The 16,137-nt window shown below is 38.1% G+C and overlaps 1 protein-coding gene across 1 annotated transcript in view; it reads left to right on the top strand.

Moving 5' to 3' along the window:
• OXSR1 (oxidative stress responsive kinase 1) overlaps positions 1-10,920 on the top strand; it is an 89,779-nt gene extending 78,859 nt beyond the window's left edge. The window contains exons 13-18 of the mRNA XM_063114465.1: positions 1,050-1,196; positions 2,690-2,754; positions 5,257-5,309; positions 6,844-6,912; positions 7,775-7,839; positions 8,236-10,920. Of these exons, the coding sequence (XP_062970535.1) occupies positions 1,050-1,196; positions 2,690-2,754; positions 5,257-5,309; positions 6,844-6,912; positions 7,775-7,839; positions 8,236-8,310 (474 nt within the window). The 3' untranslated portion in view covers positions 8,311-10,920. The remainder of the gene's footprint in view (positions 1-1,049; positions 1,197-2,689; positions 2,755-5,256; positions 5,310-6,843; positions 6,913-7,774; positions 7,840-8,235) is intronic.
• The last annotated feature ends 5,217 nt before the right edge of the window (positions 10,921-16,137 follow it).

Genomic DNA, 16,137 nt, shown 5'->3' on the forward strand with positions numbered 1-16,137 from the left:
TCTTTTTCTATCAAAATATAGAACAAATGAGTAATGTATGACTTCCTGTTGTGTATTAGTTAAATGAACACAAAATTTTACTCTCCTGTCTCCTTGATTTTGCTTATACAGTATTAGCTATTAGGCCTCTGTCATTGCCCTTTGAATTTTTTTTCTCTTTAACTCTAAATTTTGGCCATTAACTATATAAATTTTTTCTCCACTTAACTGTATAATTTTGAATATGTTTAGCTTGTTTTTGTACTCAACATCAGTCTTTTCCCCAAAATTACATTTATGAAATATGAAATTTATGAAATATTTCAAACATACAAAATAATATATATAATGTCTATGTTAGTTATAAAGTTTCACATGCATTTTTGAAATGCATTTCAGATATGTTAAGGAATCACTGGTTGGTTGTCTTTCTTTCTAATAATAGAAAGTTCCCACACATAGAAAAGTGTATCTTCTATAATTTTGTATTACATCTCTAAGTTTGTATTTTGGAGGTGCTGTTTTGCTGGGCAAAGGGGATGGAATAAGTATGGTTAAAAATAAATATGACGCAAAGTATAAGAAGTCAAATGCAAAAGACTACATATTATATGATTCCATTTATATGAAATGTCCAGAAAAGACAAATTTATAGAGACAAAGTAGATTAGTAGATTCCACATCTAGGGCTGGGTGTGGAAGCAGGAATTAACTATAAATGGGCACGGGAGCACTTTCTGGGGTGATGGAGGTGTTTTAAGACTCGATTGTGGTGATGGTTGCACTGTTCATAGAACTGTGCAAAAAAAATCATTGTATTGTATACTTACAATGGATGAATTTAGAGGGATGTAAGTTATACCTCAGAAAGTTGTTAATCTAAAAGGCATAGAAGTATTTGACTTCCATTTGGAATAGACATATTCAGAGAAATAGTCATATGCCAGTACACTACACAAAAACAGCTTTGAAAATGTCATCTGATGAGGCTGCCCTTGGCTGTCGGAAGACCTGTCCTGTTGCCTTTTCACTCAACTTAAGCAGCACTGTATGTGTGTTTTTCTTAACAGCTCTTTGCAACAACTGATCCCATTGGTACTTTGCTCCAAGTTCCAGAACAGATTTCTGCTAACCTACCTCAGCCATCTGGTCAAATGCCTACACAACCAACTCAAGTCTCCCTCCCACCACCTGCAGAGCCAGCAAAAACAGCTCAGGTAAAGTGGGGATATGCTTTCATGGTCAGCCTGGTGGGTAGATGAAAATGGCAGATACTAATGTGTAACAAAACCTAATGTAATCACATATGATATCTTGGTAGATTTTAAAACAAGTTAGAAATTCTTTCTTCACAGTTTTAAACATTTGCAGATAAGAGAGTTTTACAAGGATCATATAGGTTTTTACAGATTTTACAGGTTTTACAGATCATACAGGTTTTACAGGTTTTAACAAAATAAGTTAATGATGGAAACATTCCACACATCAAAAAATCTTGGCTAATTTCTTGTCAGCTCTGCTGCATTAGATTTTATTACATTTAACTTCAGAATGCAGCTGATGGAGTTTATACAGAGACTAGAAAATCAACAGCTGTGCTATTTTCTTTTTGTTCACTTAGGCTTGTGTTATTTATTAATACTCTGTTCAATTCATAGTTTTTCTATATTACTCTTTAAGATACTGGTCAATTGTGTTAGAATTGATTTTTTTAATAAGGGTTGAGTTAAAAAGATATTGCAATTTGTAAACCCATTTAATCAGGCAGACACAAACTTTATTAAATCATACTACACTGAAAGATGCGGAATTAAAGAAGGCCCCACTGTGAACTGCATACTGTGTAACTGCCACTTTCCCCTCAGGAAACCTCAGATACAACATGTGACTTTGTGTCACATGGTTAGAGTAAGGGTTTCAGTATCAGTTCATTTACTAAATATTAGAAGGTTCATTTTCTTTTCTAACATTTTAGTTGAAAAGAAATAGAAATTTAAGTTCTGATGTTTTTCTTTTGCAACCCAGTGGATCATCTTGTGTTCTGCCTTTGGAAACTACTGCTCTGAGCACTTCCAGTTAGTCATGGCGCTGACTTCATTTAACCTTTTCATCCCCCAAGCTTTCCATTTCTTTATTTTTTCATATGGGAAAAGATACAGTCATCTTAGGAAAACTAATGGAAATGTTGAATTCATTATGTAAACAACTTAGATAGAATGAATGTCCTCCAGTAAGCAAGGAGTAGCTGTACAGTTTTCAGAGAGGGTTAGTTTAACCATTAAAAAAACAAAAAAACAAAAAAACCTGAAACCTCCAGGTTGGATGGATTTCTGAAGGGCAGCTGGTTTAGGCCCTACCTTTTGTGCTGCCATGTGGTACAAAGTGAAAAATCTATCTTAATGTTTTTCACCCTTGTAGAGGGGAGCAGGGGCTTCAAAAATACAAAATTTAAATGTGGCTATATGTGGAATTTCATCTGGGTTTGAGAGTTATCTTTCTAATTGTGTTTGACTCAAGCTGATATTCAGCTTTTGTTGCTATCTTGGAGTGCATGTCCCCCCACAGCAGGGAGTGTCCTAAGGTCTAGGATGACCTCAGCTGGAGATGAAGAAAATTGCTGCCAAGTGGATGATTCCTCAGCAGATGACAGTTAATCACCTCCATGCTTAATATTCCAGACAATGACTTTATATCTTTCAATGCTTTTTAGGTTCTGTCTTCAGGAGCAGGTTCACAAGAAACCAAGATCCCAATCAGTCTAGTACTAAGATTAAGGTAAGTAGACATTTTTTGTTCTCTGAATACTCTGCATATGCTGTAATAGTCTATGCCGAAAGTAACTGAATAGGATTGTGTGTTCTCCCAGCATCAAGTGCTATTTGCTTGCAGGTATGTTATTTCCTCAGAAATAATAGCAACAGTGTAAAGACGAGGATGTTAACAGATGTGTGTTTTGACTTACTAGTGCACACATTCTCTTAATTGTTTCTACACTAATAGTGGTTAATTTGTGCATTTGCAGTATAGCTAGTTTGGGGTAGGAAGCATGGTCTGTAATTGAGAAACCGTTTTTAGGGGAGCAGTAATACCTGGCTTATGCGAAGATTAGTCTTTTAATTGTTACCATATAAGCTCCAGGGACTCTGAGATCAGCTAACCCAAGGAGGGGGAGTTGATTGTGATAGATCAAATACAGGTCTTGTTCTTAAAAGATGAAAAGAAAAACCTCTAAATATATTATTTTTAGTGTGTTTCTGTTTTATACCAAGTATTCTAAGTTGGTGGTTCTTGGTGGGGGCATATAGATAGGTCCTGACAGTTTGCTCAGCGGAAGTGCCATAGGTAACAATCTGTTCATTTTAACCCCCTCCTTCTGCCAGTAGTTGGGCTAGGATTCCAAAGCTTTTTTATCAGGTAGCTATGGCTGTTGTATTGCTCTAATTAGGTCTCTTTCTATTCATAAATGTATTTGAAAAAAGATTAATACTAAAATCCTCATCTGAGACAGCTCAGGCCTTCTTTAACTATTACTAACATTTTAAAGAAGAGTTCCACTGAATTACCATTCATTCATCCCTCATTGACATATGAATTCCTAGTCATCTTCTTGGTGAGGTCATAATTAGAGATAAAGGCAGCAAGAGCTGTTTTGAGAATGTTTTGATCTTCTCACCAGGAGCGGTGAAATTATGCTATAAATGTGAGGAAAGCAGATTTGGTTATCTTTCCCTTAAAAGAACCTACTCAGTATACCCAGTCTTATCTCAAATAGTTATGAATTATTATGGTAATTGGTAATTCCATCCTATTTTAATTGTACCCAAAGAGTACCACTGGTATCCTTAAAAAAAATTGTTTTGAAGTCTTATAGCAGTTAATAGACAGTTCAAAAATTCTATTTGACATGTGCTTAAGGAAGGTGGAGAAGATAGCTGTAAGTGATCTAGTTAGCTTTTAATGAACTGTGTTCCAGACTGTTTATGGAAGTAGGAGGCTGGATTCTTACTCTCACTGATGAAAACTTTGAAGATAAATGACCAAAAGAATTGATTAAAAAACATTTAATTCAATATACCATGTTGTTGTCTTTGAAGGTATTTGTCTTGGCATGCCAATTAAATCACTAAACTTAGGCAGAACAGTTCAATCTTAATTTTATTCAGCTTTCAGAAAGATAGATTGAATAATTATATATTAAGCACAGACTATGTATAGTACTCTGAGATATTGTGGAAGGATACCAAGAAAAGAGAAAATTCAGTGATTCCCTTGATAATCAAGTGTAGGTTGGAAGTTGATTTGTAGTATGTACTTACACAGCTGAAAGCAAATTTCAGGTGGTTGATATGCAGAAGTGTAAGTATGTATGTACAGTGTAGAGAGGAGGCAATGCAAAGGAAAATCATTTTGGGGCAGGTTGTGTTTGGGATGGGTAGTTTAAGCACAATTTCAGTAACATCCTTAAGTGTATTTGTCAAATAAATATGACCCCTCTACATTGCTTAGATAAAATGGATTAGGGTCCTAAGTGATGAGCTGTGTGTTTGTCTTTAGACATAATGTTTTAATTTCTCCGCCTTCAACCAGAACCTCCAGGGAGCCTGCTTAATCTTCATGATGTGGTACCACTGTAACTCTGCCTCACCAGTCACATGCTTGAATTTCTGGAGTTGTGTGTTAATAGTACTGCTTTTCCCCATCCTCTCTGCCTTCCCAAATCCTGCCTATTCATTAAGTCCTGTATAAAAACTACCTCTAAAGTTTTTTCTCATCCCAGTTTTGTGTATTCTCCACTGACCACCTGTGGAATTTGGGGGAGCATCATATATCTCATTTAATGAGTCTGCCAAGACTGATCACCAGTGGTGGGCAAGGTACTCTGCTAGGCATAGTGGGCATGTGGGAGTGGGGATAAGCATGAAAAAGGCATCCTGTATCATTTTAATCACACCTCCTTATGCTCATATGGATTTTTCTCTTAATTTATGTGATCATCTTAGTGGGATAAGGATGAGAATGGGCATATTAGAATCTCCTCAAAGGCATGAAATTTTAATGTCAATGAGGGACATACATTAAAAAGATTACAGGATAATGAGGTGATCATTCTGAGTCGTTTGCTCTGAGCCCCATGGTGTGAACACATCAAGGTAAATTATATGATCTGTGGGAAAAGAAAAATCTTTCTTGAGGCATAGCTTTACTAGTATATGTTGGCAGAATCTCTATGCATGCATTCAGAAATTTTTATTTTACACATTCTGCTTTCTTTTATAGGAATTCCAAAAAAGAACTAAATGATATTCGATTTGAATTTACTCCTGGGAGAGGTGAGGCATCAAAAACATTGAAAACAAAATAATTTCTAATTTGTTATTTAATGAAATATGTTGTGAAGTTTTTGTCCCTTAGATGTTTTGCTTTTAAAGGATGATACAAATTTTTCTGGTTTAAAGGTTTTTGAGAGCATATGAATAAAATAAAAATGTAGTTTATTTACTACTAAACTCATTTAGAAAACCTAGTATAATAATACAAACAGTAATGAATATAGCTCTTATTTACTGCTTACTATGGGCCAGGCATTGTGCTAAGCATTAATTCGTTAAATTCTCACAGCAGCCCCTTAAGGAAAAATTATTATCTCCAGTTTATAGATGATGAAATCAAGACTTAGAGGCAGAGTAACTTGTTCAATGTCACACAGCTGAAAAGACGTATAGTTGGAATTCAAACTAGAGTTCTTAATCTTATCACTGTACTTGGTTGTTCTCCATGACAGTAAAGAGGACACAAGGCCTCCAGTTTCCTTTCTCCTCATACAGAAGCTGAGTCCTGTCACTTACTGCTTCTGGCCATGGACTTCTCCCTGGAACAAGGCTTATTTTCTTTCTTGCCTTTGCTACTCAGAGTTCTGATTTGGGGAGTAGCCAGCAGCTAGCAGATATGTGTCCTGTGTACCATGATTACTTTTCTTGCTATCTCAGTGTCATTAGCAGCTAACCATTAAAGAGGACAGATGTAGATGTACAGAGGTGTGCTTGTTTTACTTTTTTAAAGCCAAAGTCACATTTTCAGGAATTAATTCAAATTGCTGGTCATCTGTGTGAGTGTGTACACACATACACCCTCCCCAGCGATACTCCCATTCCCTCTGAGGGGCTCAGTGTCGAGTCCTTGGGAACCAGCACCATTGAGCTGGTTGGAGATGAGGTTAATTGAGTTAAGGTTAATGAGGTTTATTGTTAATGCTCTGTCCTAGTCGTTTTAGTTTCTAGTTACACCCATTGCTCAGATTGTACCACTTAACGATAACTAGAAAAGAAGAAAAGCCGACAAGTATAAAAAAGAAAGTGATTTTTGCAAAAAACTTGGAGTATGAGTTCCAAAGAGAAGAGATTGCAATTTGTTTTCTCAAGTTTTAATTGAGAATAAATTATTCTATTTGCCCTGGAGATGTTCCGTATTCAACATCATGTCTCAGCTCAGAGAGCTCAGGTCCAGGGTTACCCTCAAAAATAGGAATGTCTTCTGCAGCATCATTGTCAGGTGCTCTTTTGACAAGGGCCTGAACCCATCTAAATTATATCATTTAGAAAGTTATCTTTACATTGAGCTGATATTTGTCACCTGGTTCATACAGATTCTGTCCTCTACCTAGACCTGTGAGAGTTCCTCACTTGAGATAATCCCCAACAATAGGAAAAATCCTAGTGTAGGAGGAAGATCCTGCTTGCCTTCTTGATTCTGTGGATTTAGCAGCTAGCTTGGGTCTGGCAGGGCTGACACCCACACAGGCTCTGAGAGTTAGTAATGACATGCATATATGCAAGAAATGGAGCACCTTCTTCTTTGTCCTTGCAGATACAGCTGAGGGTGTCTCTCAGGAACTCATTTCTGCTGGCCTGGTCGATGGAAGGGATTTAGTAATAGGTAACTACATTGTGCTCTGCCCTTGGGCCCTGTGTCTCTGTGTTCTCAGTACCTAGAAAAACAGGTTTTTATACCACTGAGTAGGTCTTATGGTTCTCAAAGTGCTTCTTGGCTTTGCTGAAATTACAGGTATTGGGGACAGTTTCTTGTCAAAAAAAAAAAATAGTAATAAAAATGATCTTCTGAATTTGCTTTATAACCTCCAATTATGTAAATTAAAGCACACCCAGGTCTTTGGGAAACTAGTAGAAATGATAATAAAAGTCACAAGTTAAAGTAAGCTTGGCCATATCTAATCTATTTTGGCCCAGAGATGAGCAAAAATCCGTAGAGATTTCATCCTAGAAAAAGCAGGAAGGAAAGAAGGCACAGTCAGGCCACAGGTACATGTTGCTTAGGGAAAAGACAATTGTCTAGGGCAGGTCATCTCCACACAGTTTTCCTCTGAAAGGCCAGATAGCAGATAGTTTAGGCTTTGTGGGCCATGTACAGTCTCTGTCATTTTTAAACTATTCTTAGCTTGCCAACAGAACAAAAATAGATCACAGGCCCTAGTTTGTTGACTGCTGGTCTGGGGCTTTCTGGTTCATAAATAGGCAGATCGTACTGCTTTCACCTGAGTGACTTTCCTAGGTTAATACAACATTGTAAAGAAAGTTAATTTGACAGTAATTCAAGATTTACTTGTACTACTTGGAGATGAGTTTAAAAGATACTTTCATTTGGGGAGTGATTGGTCTTTCAGCTTCCATTTTGATTGAACATAGAATATTCCTAACTACCACTTAAGCTTTTTAAATATGGTTGAAAGTAGATATTTATAGCTTCTCATTCATTACTTTCTCTTTTTGTATGATTACAGTGGCAGCTAATTTGCAGAAAATTGTGGAAGAACCTCAGTCAAATCGATCTGTCACTTTCAAACTGGTATTCATCCCTTCTTCCTTATTAAATCATTTTACCTTTTATATACCAGCAGCCTCTGCAGACCAACTTCTATATTCCCTGAGTGATGAGAATACTAAAATATGATGGATTGTGTTTATTTAGCCCCCCTGAGGCCCTGGGCTGTTGTCTCCCTATGAATGGCCTCCCATTCTCTCTCCCTCCCAGGAAGCCTGTGACCCCAGGCCCTTGTCCATTCTCAGGAGAAATTGTTAGCCAATCTGACTCCCAGCCCCCATCTTTTCTGGAAGAAACATCTCCATGAACCTCCTGTTTGTATCCTAGGGACCTGTCACCCACAGTCCCATATCAGTTTTAATTGCTACCTACAATTTTGTTTATAAATAGCCACAACTTGTTATTTTGTTTGGTTCTCAGGCATCTGGTGTTGAAAGCTCGGATATTCCTGATGATGGTAAACTAATAGGATTTGCCCAGCTCAGCATCAGCTAAACCACAGCCCTGGAAGAGGCGGCCTAAGGGGATTCTACACATGTGTATCTCTGTTGCTTCTATTGGCCTAAACCCACTACTGCCAAAGAACCCAGCAACAAACCTCCTGGCTAGGAATTTTAGAGGTCTTTCTTTATGTTCTTCCTGCCATCATTCCTCCTTTTTCCCACAGAGAAAGAAAAGTTGGATCACCAGTGGCCAGCATCCCCCAAAAGAGTTCCGTTAGTAAACTTACTGCACATGTTCCGTCTCTTCCTCCATCTGAGAAGTGACCCATGTGCCTCAAGGCCCAGGAGGAAGATCTGTCAGCTCATTCTTGCCTTACTCCAGTGATGGCCCAGGTGGAAAGTAGCAGTTATATTGGGCTTCCTCATCCTGCCTATTCTCCCACACCTGCCAAGATGTGGGCATCTTGGGATATCTCTTTACCACTGAAGTAGCAATTAAAAGTTGATTGTTCAGCTGGAGCCCAGAGAATTTAATTTAGTGTTTTTTTCTTTGTATCTGATGTGAATTCTAGCAGCCGTCATTAGGAAAAAGCACAGCCTCAGATGGAGGCAGCCTAAACTGTGTTCTTGTTTTGTTTATGGTGTTTCTAAGCGTTTTGCTGAAGCTGCTCTCAGGCACCCCCTTCTTCATTGCTCCCTCCAGAAAGGGTTGCTAGCCTTAACTTCAGCTGGTGCAAAACATCTGACTAGTCGAACTTCAGCCATTGGATCCTTCAAAGTGAAGCTTTGGACTGTTTTTAGAGAAAACATCAAGTAATGGCTTGTAAAAGTGAATTTTGCCAGAGGTGGTTTTTGAACAGGAAAATCATAACTCATATCATTGGAGAAGTGTTATTTTCAAATCTTAAAAAATTAAATTGAAAAACTCCTCCCATGAAAATCAATTTGCTTGACCTCCAAGTTGTGAGAAAATCGGTTTGCAAGGCTGAGCTTTCTACAGCAATAAAGGAGACTCACACTGGGCCAGAGAGGCCTGTCTTCTGCCCCCTCTCCTGCACTGACCCTTTGGAGGGGGTTCCTGTGCGCTGAACCTGACTCAAGATGGAAAGTGAAACCACATGTGCCGTGACCTTTAGGTTTTATGAGTAGACAGTGTTCATTTGATTTTCTACAGAAATAATATAAATTATTCTTTAGGTTTAAAAAATGAGCACTCATAATGCAATATGTGAATAATCAGTAGGGTTGATTTTTCTTTTTTCCTACTGTTTCATAGTCAGCCTATGTCTAATGCTAATAACCCTACCAGGTTTTAAATATGAATGGGATACTCAATCTGGCCTTAAAAAGACACACAAAGATGGGCTGTGGGCCCATGGAAAGGGGAGTGTGCCTTTTTAGAGAATCACTTAAGCCCTTTCCAACATTGTTGTTCTGATGAACAAGATTGCTTTTACTTAGTGTTTTCTTGGAACATATCTGAAAGCTTTCTTCACAACTAACTTGCCACACCTTTTCACTCTGAGCCCGTAGTTTTAGTCATGGACTTTCTTCACCTGCCCTAGGTGCAAAGGCATGTTGGGAAAGGGATGGATGTTGAGGAGGAAGAGAAGGGATGATTTGGGATGGGGGTTGAGATAAGAGTAGATCAGAAGATCAGACCTAAAGTCCAAGGTCCTAGAAGGATTGGTAAAAGAGGGAGTCTGCTGAGCTCGGAGGGAGAAAAGAAGATCGACTAGCTTGCTAGAAAAATACCGAGCTTTTCTTTTCTTTTCTTTTTTTTTTTTTTGGGTGGGGGCAGCAAGGATGGGAAGGTGGGAATGGAGTATGGAGAAGAAATAGTGTCCTCTTTGGCACAAGACTAGTGGCTTACCTTAGAGTCTGTTTATTTGGTTTCAAACAAGCCCATCATAATCTACTAATTTATGAAACCAAGAGGTGGTGACATCACTCTGTTCTGGCTTTCTATTTGGAGGTGATCTGGCACCCAGGCTGGGAGTGAGCAGCAGCCTATCCCCTTGATCACTTTCTCTGGCCCACCATTACTTTTGAACCACAGTGGGGTAGGCATGACAATAGAAGTGGGCTGGGTATTCTCTTTTCAGTTGATTGTTTGCCTTGCTGGGAATTAGGACATCGACACCAAGTCTCAGGACAGTGTTATTTCTTCCTCTGCATGATGTGTGGTGGACTCCTTTTGCTGGCTTGTGTGGTAATGCTGAGAAAATAAGTGAACCGAGACTGCCCGGGTGGGACAGCATGTAACCTAGTGAGTGACCTCACTCCTTTTCAGGTGTGGTAGTTCAGGGTGCACCTCTATCGCTAGGTCCCTAGGATCCCCTTGTCCCTGAAGTAGGGACTAACTGTAGCACAAACTAATATGTGCCAATGCTATTTGTGAAATGTATGATCTTTCTAAATGACTAATGGATTCGTTTGGGTTGTTTGCTTAAGTTTTGAACCAAATGCTAGAGCCAGCTGATACTATTTAAAAATCTGGAAGATAGAATATTGGTGTATCAATAAATGGAAGTTCCTCCTTATGATGTGTGCTAGATTATGGAAGATGTAAAATATTCAACTCTCCCCCTGCCCCTGTTTTTTGGATGTTGTATTTTACTGCATGATTCCTTCATTTTTAATCAATAAAGAGTAAATTGTCCTTAGTGGTGTATTGATGCTTTACTTTAGTGGTTATCATTGGGGAGTTGTGGGGAGTGGGTCAGGGAATCACTACTAACTTTAATTTTTCATATGAATAGAGAGAAGCCAAAGTGTGTATAAAACTATAAAATGTGTGTATTGATCTATTAAGTATATAGAACAGCTTAAACCCATTGTACAGTTGGGGAAACTGAAACCCCAAAGGGGAGGGATGAAATTAGCCGAAGGAAATCTGGATAGGGTGAGATATGGAACTCCTTGCATTGTGTTTTGATCCCTTCTCAATCTTTAGTTTTCCTCATGCTGTTGGGCAGGGGAAAGATGCCAGATTCAAGCCCTTGGGAGTCCCTTTTGGAAAGTTCAGAGCAGGGCTGAACTTGTCCTGCTTGGCTTTGATATTGCAATAGTGGGGTATCATATAAGATTCTTAGCTTTTCTGTATTTCTCTTTTCTTTTTTCTTTTTTTTTGGGGGGGGTGGGGGTTGGCTGGTACAAGGATACAAACCCTTGACCTTGGTTTGGTGTTATAACACCACACTCTAACCCACTGACCTAACCTGCCAGCTCACCTTTGTATTCCTTTCATCTACCTACCGGATGAGTAATCTCCCTGATCACAATCCCTCCCAACAGCAGTGGGCTTTGATCCATGATAGGACTGCCTGTGGGTCCTGTTACTTCAGAGCTAAGGGCTGTGAAGCCTTGGAGTTGATAGCACCATATAGCCTGTGGGTGATTGAGTTTGCTTTTAATATAAGCAAGTTATAAAAGTGAACTCTGACTTTTGTGGGGACATGAAGGAGGTGCTAGTTACTCAAAAGTGACCATGGTGTATGTTGGGGGAAGGGAGTAGGAACAAGAGTAAATTGAAACTCTCTACTTGCACATTTTTCCTAACAAGATCAGATAATTTCACTAGGTTTGGTTCCTTAGCTTTACTTCCTGCACAGCAGCAGTGCTCAGTGCAGTAGTTCAGGGATTCCTCCTTTGGGTCAGGTGATATGCCCCAGTTTGTTTATTTTTTCCTAGACTTTATTTTTTAGAGTAGTTTTAGTTTCACAGCAAAATTGAGTAGAAAGTACAGAGTTGCCATATACTCCCTGGCCCCAAACACAGGCAGCCTCCACTGCTGTCAACATCCCACTCCAGGACTGGCCAGTTAACTCAGTTGATTAGAATGTGGTGTTATAACTACCAAGGTCAATGGTTTGGATCCCCTCACTGGCCAGCCACAAAACAACAGCAATAACATCCTGCACCAGAGTGGTTCATTTCATACAACTGATGAACCTATGATGACAACACGTCATAATCACCCAGTTCATAATTTACGTTAGGGTTCACTCTTGGTGTTGTATGTTCTATGGGTTTTGACAAATGTGTAATGACATCAATCCACTTATAGTATCACACAGAATACCTTCACTGTCTTAAAAATTCTCTGTGCTCCACCTGTTCCTCCCTCCCCAACTAACTTGTAGGAACCACTGATCTTTTTACTATCTTTTGTCTTTTCCAAAATGCCATGTATTTAGAATCGTGCAGTATGTGTAGCCTTTTCAGATTGGCTTCTTTCACTTAGTAATATGCATTTACATTTCTTCCATGTCTTTTCATAGCTTGATAGCTCATTTCTTTTTAGCACGGAATAATATTCCATCATCTGTACCACAGTTTATCCATTCACATACTGAAGGACATCTTGATTGCTTCTAAGTTTTGGTAATTATGAATAAAGCTGCTGTAAACATCTGTGTACAGGTTTTTGTGTGGACATACATTTTTAACTCATTTGGATTAATACTAAAGTACGTTTGCTGGATCGTATGGTGAGAGTACGTTTAAGAAACTGCCAAACTCATCCATAGTGGCTGTACCATTTTGTATTCTCACCAGCAATGAATGAGAGTTCCTATCGAATTCCCCTATGCCTGTCTCCCAGCTACCCCACGTGTTAATATCTTACATAACCACATACAATTATCAAAACTAGGAAACTAACATTGATACATTATTCACTAACCCACAGACCATATGCAAAAGTTGTCAGTTTTCCACTACTGCTCTTTTTTTTGGTCCAAGATTCCATCTAGGATCCCACGTTGTATTTAGGTGTCATATTTCATTAGTCTCTTTCAATTTGGGACAGATCTTGGTCTGTCTTTGTTTCTTGTGACCATGACACTTTTGAGAAGTAGTGGTTAGTTATTTTGCAGAATGTCTCTCAATTTTAGTTTGATGTTTTCTCATGATTAGATTAAAGTTATTCATTTTGGGGAAGAAAACCACAGAATTAATATCAGTGCCTTTTCACTGAATCATCAGGAGTCACACAATGTAAATATGTCTCATTACTGCTTATGTTAACTGAGTTTTAAGGTTTTTAATATATTTTTTATAACAGTCCTTTGTCAGATATGTCTTTTGCTAATATTTTCTCCCTGTCTGTGTCTTATCTTCTCATTCCCTTGACAGTGTCTTTCACAAAGCATAAGTGTTAAATTTTATAAAGTACAGCTTATCAATTATTTCTTTCATGGATCATGCCTTTGGTGTTGTATCTAAAAAGTCATTATCGTGCCCTGTATCATCTAGGTTTTCTCCTATGCTATCTTCTAAGACTTATAATTTTGCATTTCATATTTAGGTCTATGCTCCATTTCGAGTTAATTTTTGTAAAGGGTGTAAGATCTCTTTGTAGATTCACTTTTTTGCATGTGGATGTCCACTATAATAATGGACTCATCTGTTTCTCTTTGCACTTCTGTCAGTTTTTGCCTGATGTATTTTGACACTATGTTGTTCGGCACATACACATTAAAGATTATTATGTCTTCTTGGAGTACTGACTCCACTATATAATGTCCCTCTTTATCCCTGGTAACTTTCCTTGCTCTGAGGTCCACTCTGTTGGAAATTAATACAGCTGCTTCCACTTTGTTTTGATGAGTGTTAGCATATTATATTTTTCTCCATTCCTTTACTTTTAATCTATATGTGTCTTTAAAGTGGGTTTCTTGGGAAAATAAAACAAAACAAAACATATAATTGGGTTTTGGGATTTTTTAATCCACTCTGACATCCTCTGACTTAATTGGTGTATTTAGACCAATGACATTTAAAGTGATCAACTATTGGTATGATTGGATTAACACATTTGTTATTATTTTATATTTGTTGCCCTTGTTCTTTGTACCCATTTTTGTCTTCCACTCTTTTTCTGCCTTTTGTGAATTTTATATGATTTCATTTTCCTCCTTTCTTAGCCTAATAAGTTATACTTTTTTTTTTTATGGTTGTTTAGTAGTTGCCCTGGAGTTTGTAGTATATATGTATAACTAATCCAAGTCCACTTTCACATAACACTGTATTGCTTCACAGGTAATGCCAGTACAAAATAATCCTATTTCCTCCCTCTCATCATTTGTATCATTGTTATCATTCATTTCAGTTATACACAGTCATATACATATATACACACAGGCAAAGATAATCTAATTTGTTGCTATTATTATTTTGAACAAACATCTGTTAGATCAATTAAGGTTAAGGAAAATAAACATTTTTATTTTACCTTCTCTGATGCTCTTCCTTCTGTTTCTGACCTATATCATTTTTCTACTCTCTGAAGAACTTCTTTGAACATTTCTTGCAAGACAGGTTTACTTACAATAAATGCTCTCAATTTTTGTTTGTCTGAGAGTATTTCTCCATCACATCTGGAGGATAATTTTGCAGGCTACAGGATTCTATGTTGGTGAGTTTTTCTCTCAACATTTAAATATTTCATTCTACTCTCTTGCTTGTATGGTTTCTGAGAAGTCAGATGTAATTCTTAATCTTTGCTCCTCTGTAGGTAAGGTGTGTTTTTTCTCATTCTGGCTTCTTTCAGGATTTTTTCTTTATCTTTTTTTTTTTTTTTTTTGTAGTTTGAAAATAATATTCCTCGGTGTAGTTTTTTTGGCATTGGTGTTCTCTGAGATTCCATGATCTGTGCCTGACATTAGTTTGGAGAAATTTCAGTCATTATTGGTTCAAATATTTGTTTTGTTCCTTTCTTTTTTCTCCTCAAATTCCCATTACATGTATGTTATACCTTTGGTAGTTGTCCCATAGTTCTTGAATATTCTGTTCCATTCCCCACCCCCCTCAGTGTTTTTCCTCTTTCGTTTTCAGTTTTGGAGGTTTCTGTTGAAGATATTCTTAAGCTCAGAAATTCTTTCCTCAGCCAAGTCTACCAATATGCCCATCAAAGGCATTTTTCATTTCTGCTACAGTGTTTTCGATCTCTAGTATTTCTATTTGGTTCTTTCTTGGAATTTCTGTCTTCTACTTACATTGTACATCTGTTCTTGCATGCTGTCTATTTTATCCACTAGACCCCTTAGCGTCTTAATCATAGTTGTTTTAAATTTCCAGTCTGAATTCCAGCATTCTTGTTATATCTGAATCTGGTTCTGGTGCCTGCTCTGCTTCTTCAAACTGCGTTTTTGCCTTTTTAGATGCTTTGTAATCTTTTGTTGAAAGCTGGATGTGGTGTACTACGTAAAGGGAATCCTGGTAAATGGGTCTTTAATGATATGGTGGTAAGGTGAGGGGAGAGGAAAAACATTCTATAGTCCTATGATTAGGTGTCAGTCTTGTAGCGAGCCTGTGTATCTGGGCTGTGAACAGTGAGCTTCACAAGTGCTTCTCAGTCTTCCACCCCTTCTTAGGTGGGACAGGATAGCTAGAGCAGGTTTAAGTTGGGCATTCCTCTTCCCCTGGGTCAGTTAGGTTCTGATAAAACCCTATTGTGTGAGGCTGTGGTAAAGTAGTTTCTCTTGAGGGTAGTCCTTGTGAAGAAGAACACAATGCTCTGGTTTATTTCAAATGGCTACTTTTTTCCTCCCCCTGCTGAAGCACAAGGGGATTTTTGTCCCGTGTTCACTGCATGAAGCCAGTAGAGCTAGAGGTAAAACTCACGGATGTGGGGGGTTTCTTCTCTGGAGTTTTTAACTCTCAGAGTTGCCCACATTGAGCCTCCAGCAATTTGTCAAAGTCCAAGTCTTCTTACTCCAGCACTGGTTTCTGCAGAGATTTCTTGTGGATTTCTGCTCCAGTAAGTTGTAATGCTCTGTATTCACCTCCCTGTCTCTCCAGGACCAAACCAGAGGCAAGAAAAACCATGTGTCCTATCTTGACCTGCACTCACAACTGACTGATTAATAGCCTG

This window comes from Cynocephalus volans, chromosome 11, assembly GCF_027409185.1.
Source record: "Cynocephalus volans isolate mCynVol1 chromosome 11, mCynVol1.pri, whole genome shotgun sequence".
NCBI lineage: Eukaryota > Metazoa > Chordata > Mammalia > Dermoptera > Cynocephalidae > Cynocephalus > Cynocephalus volans.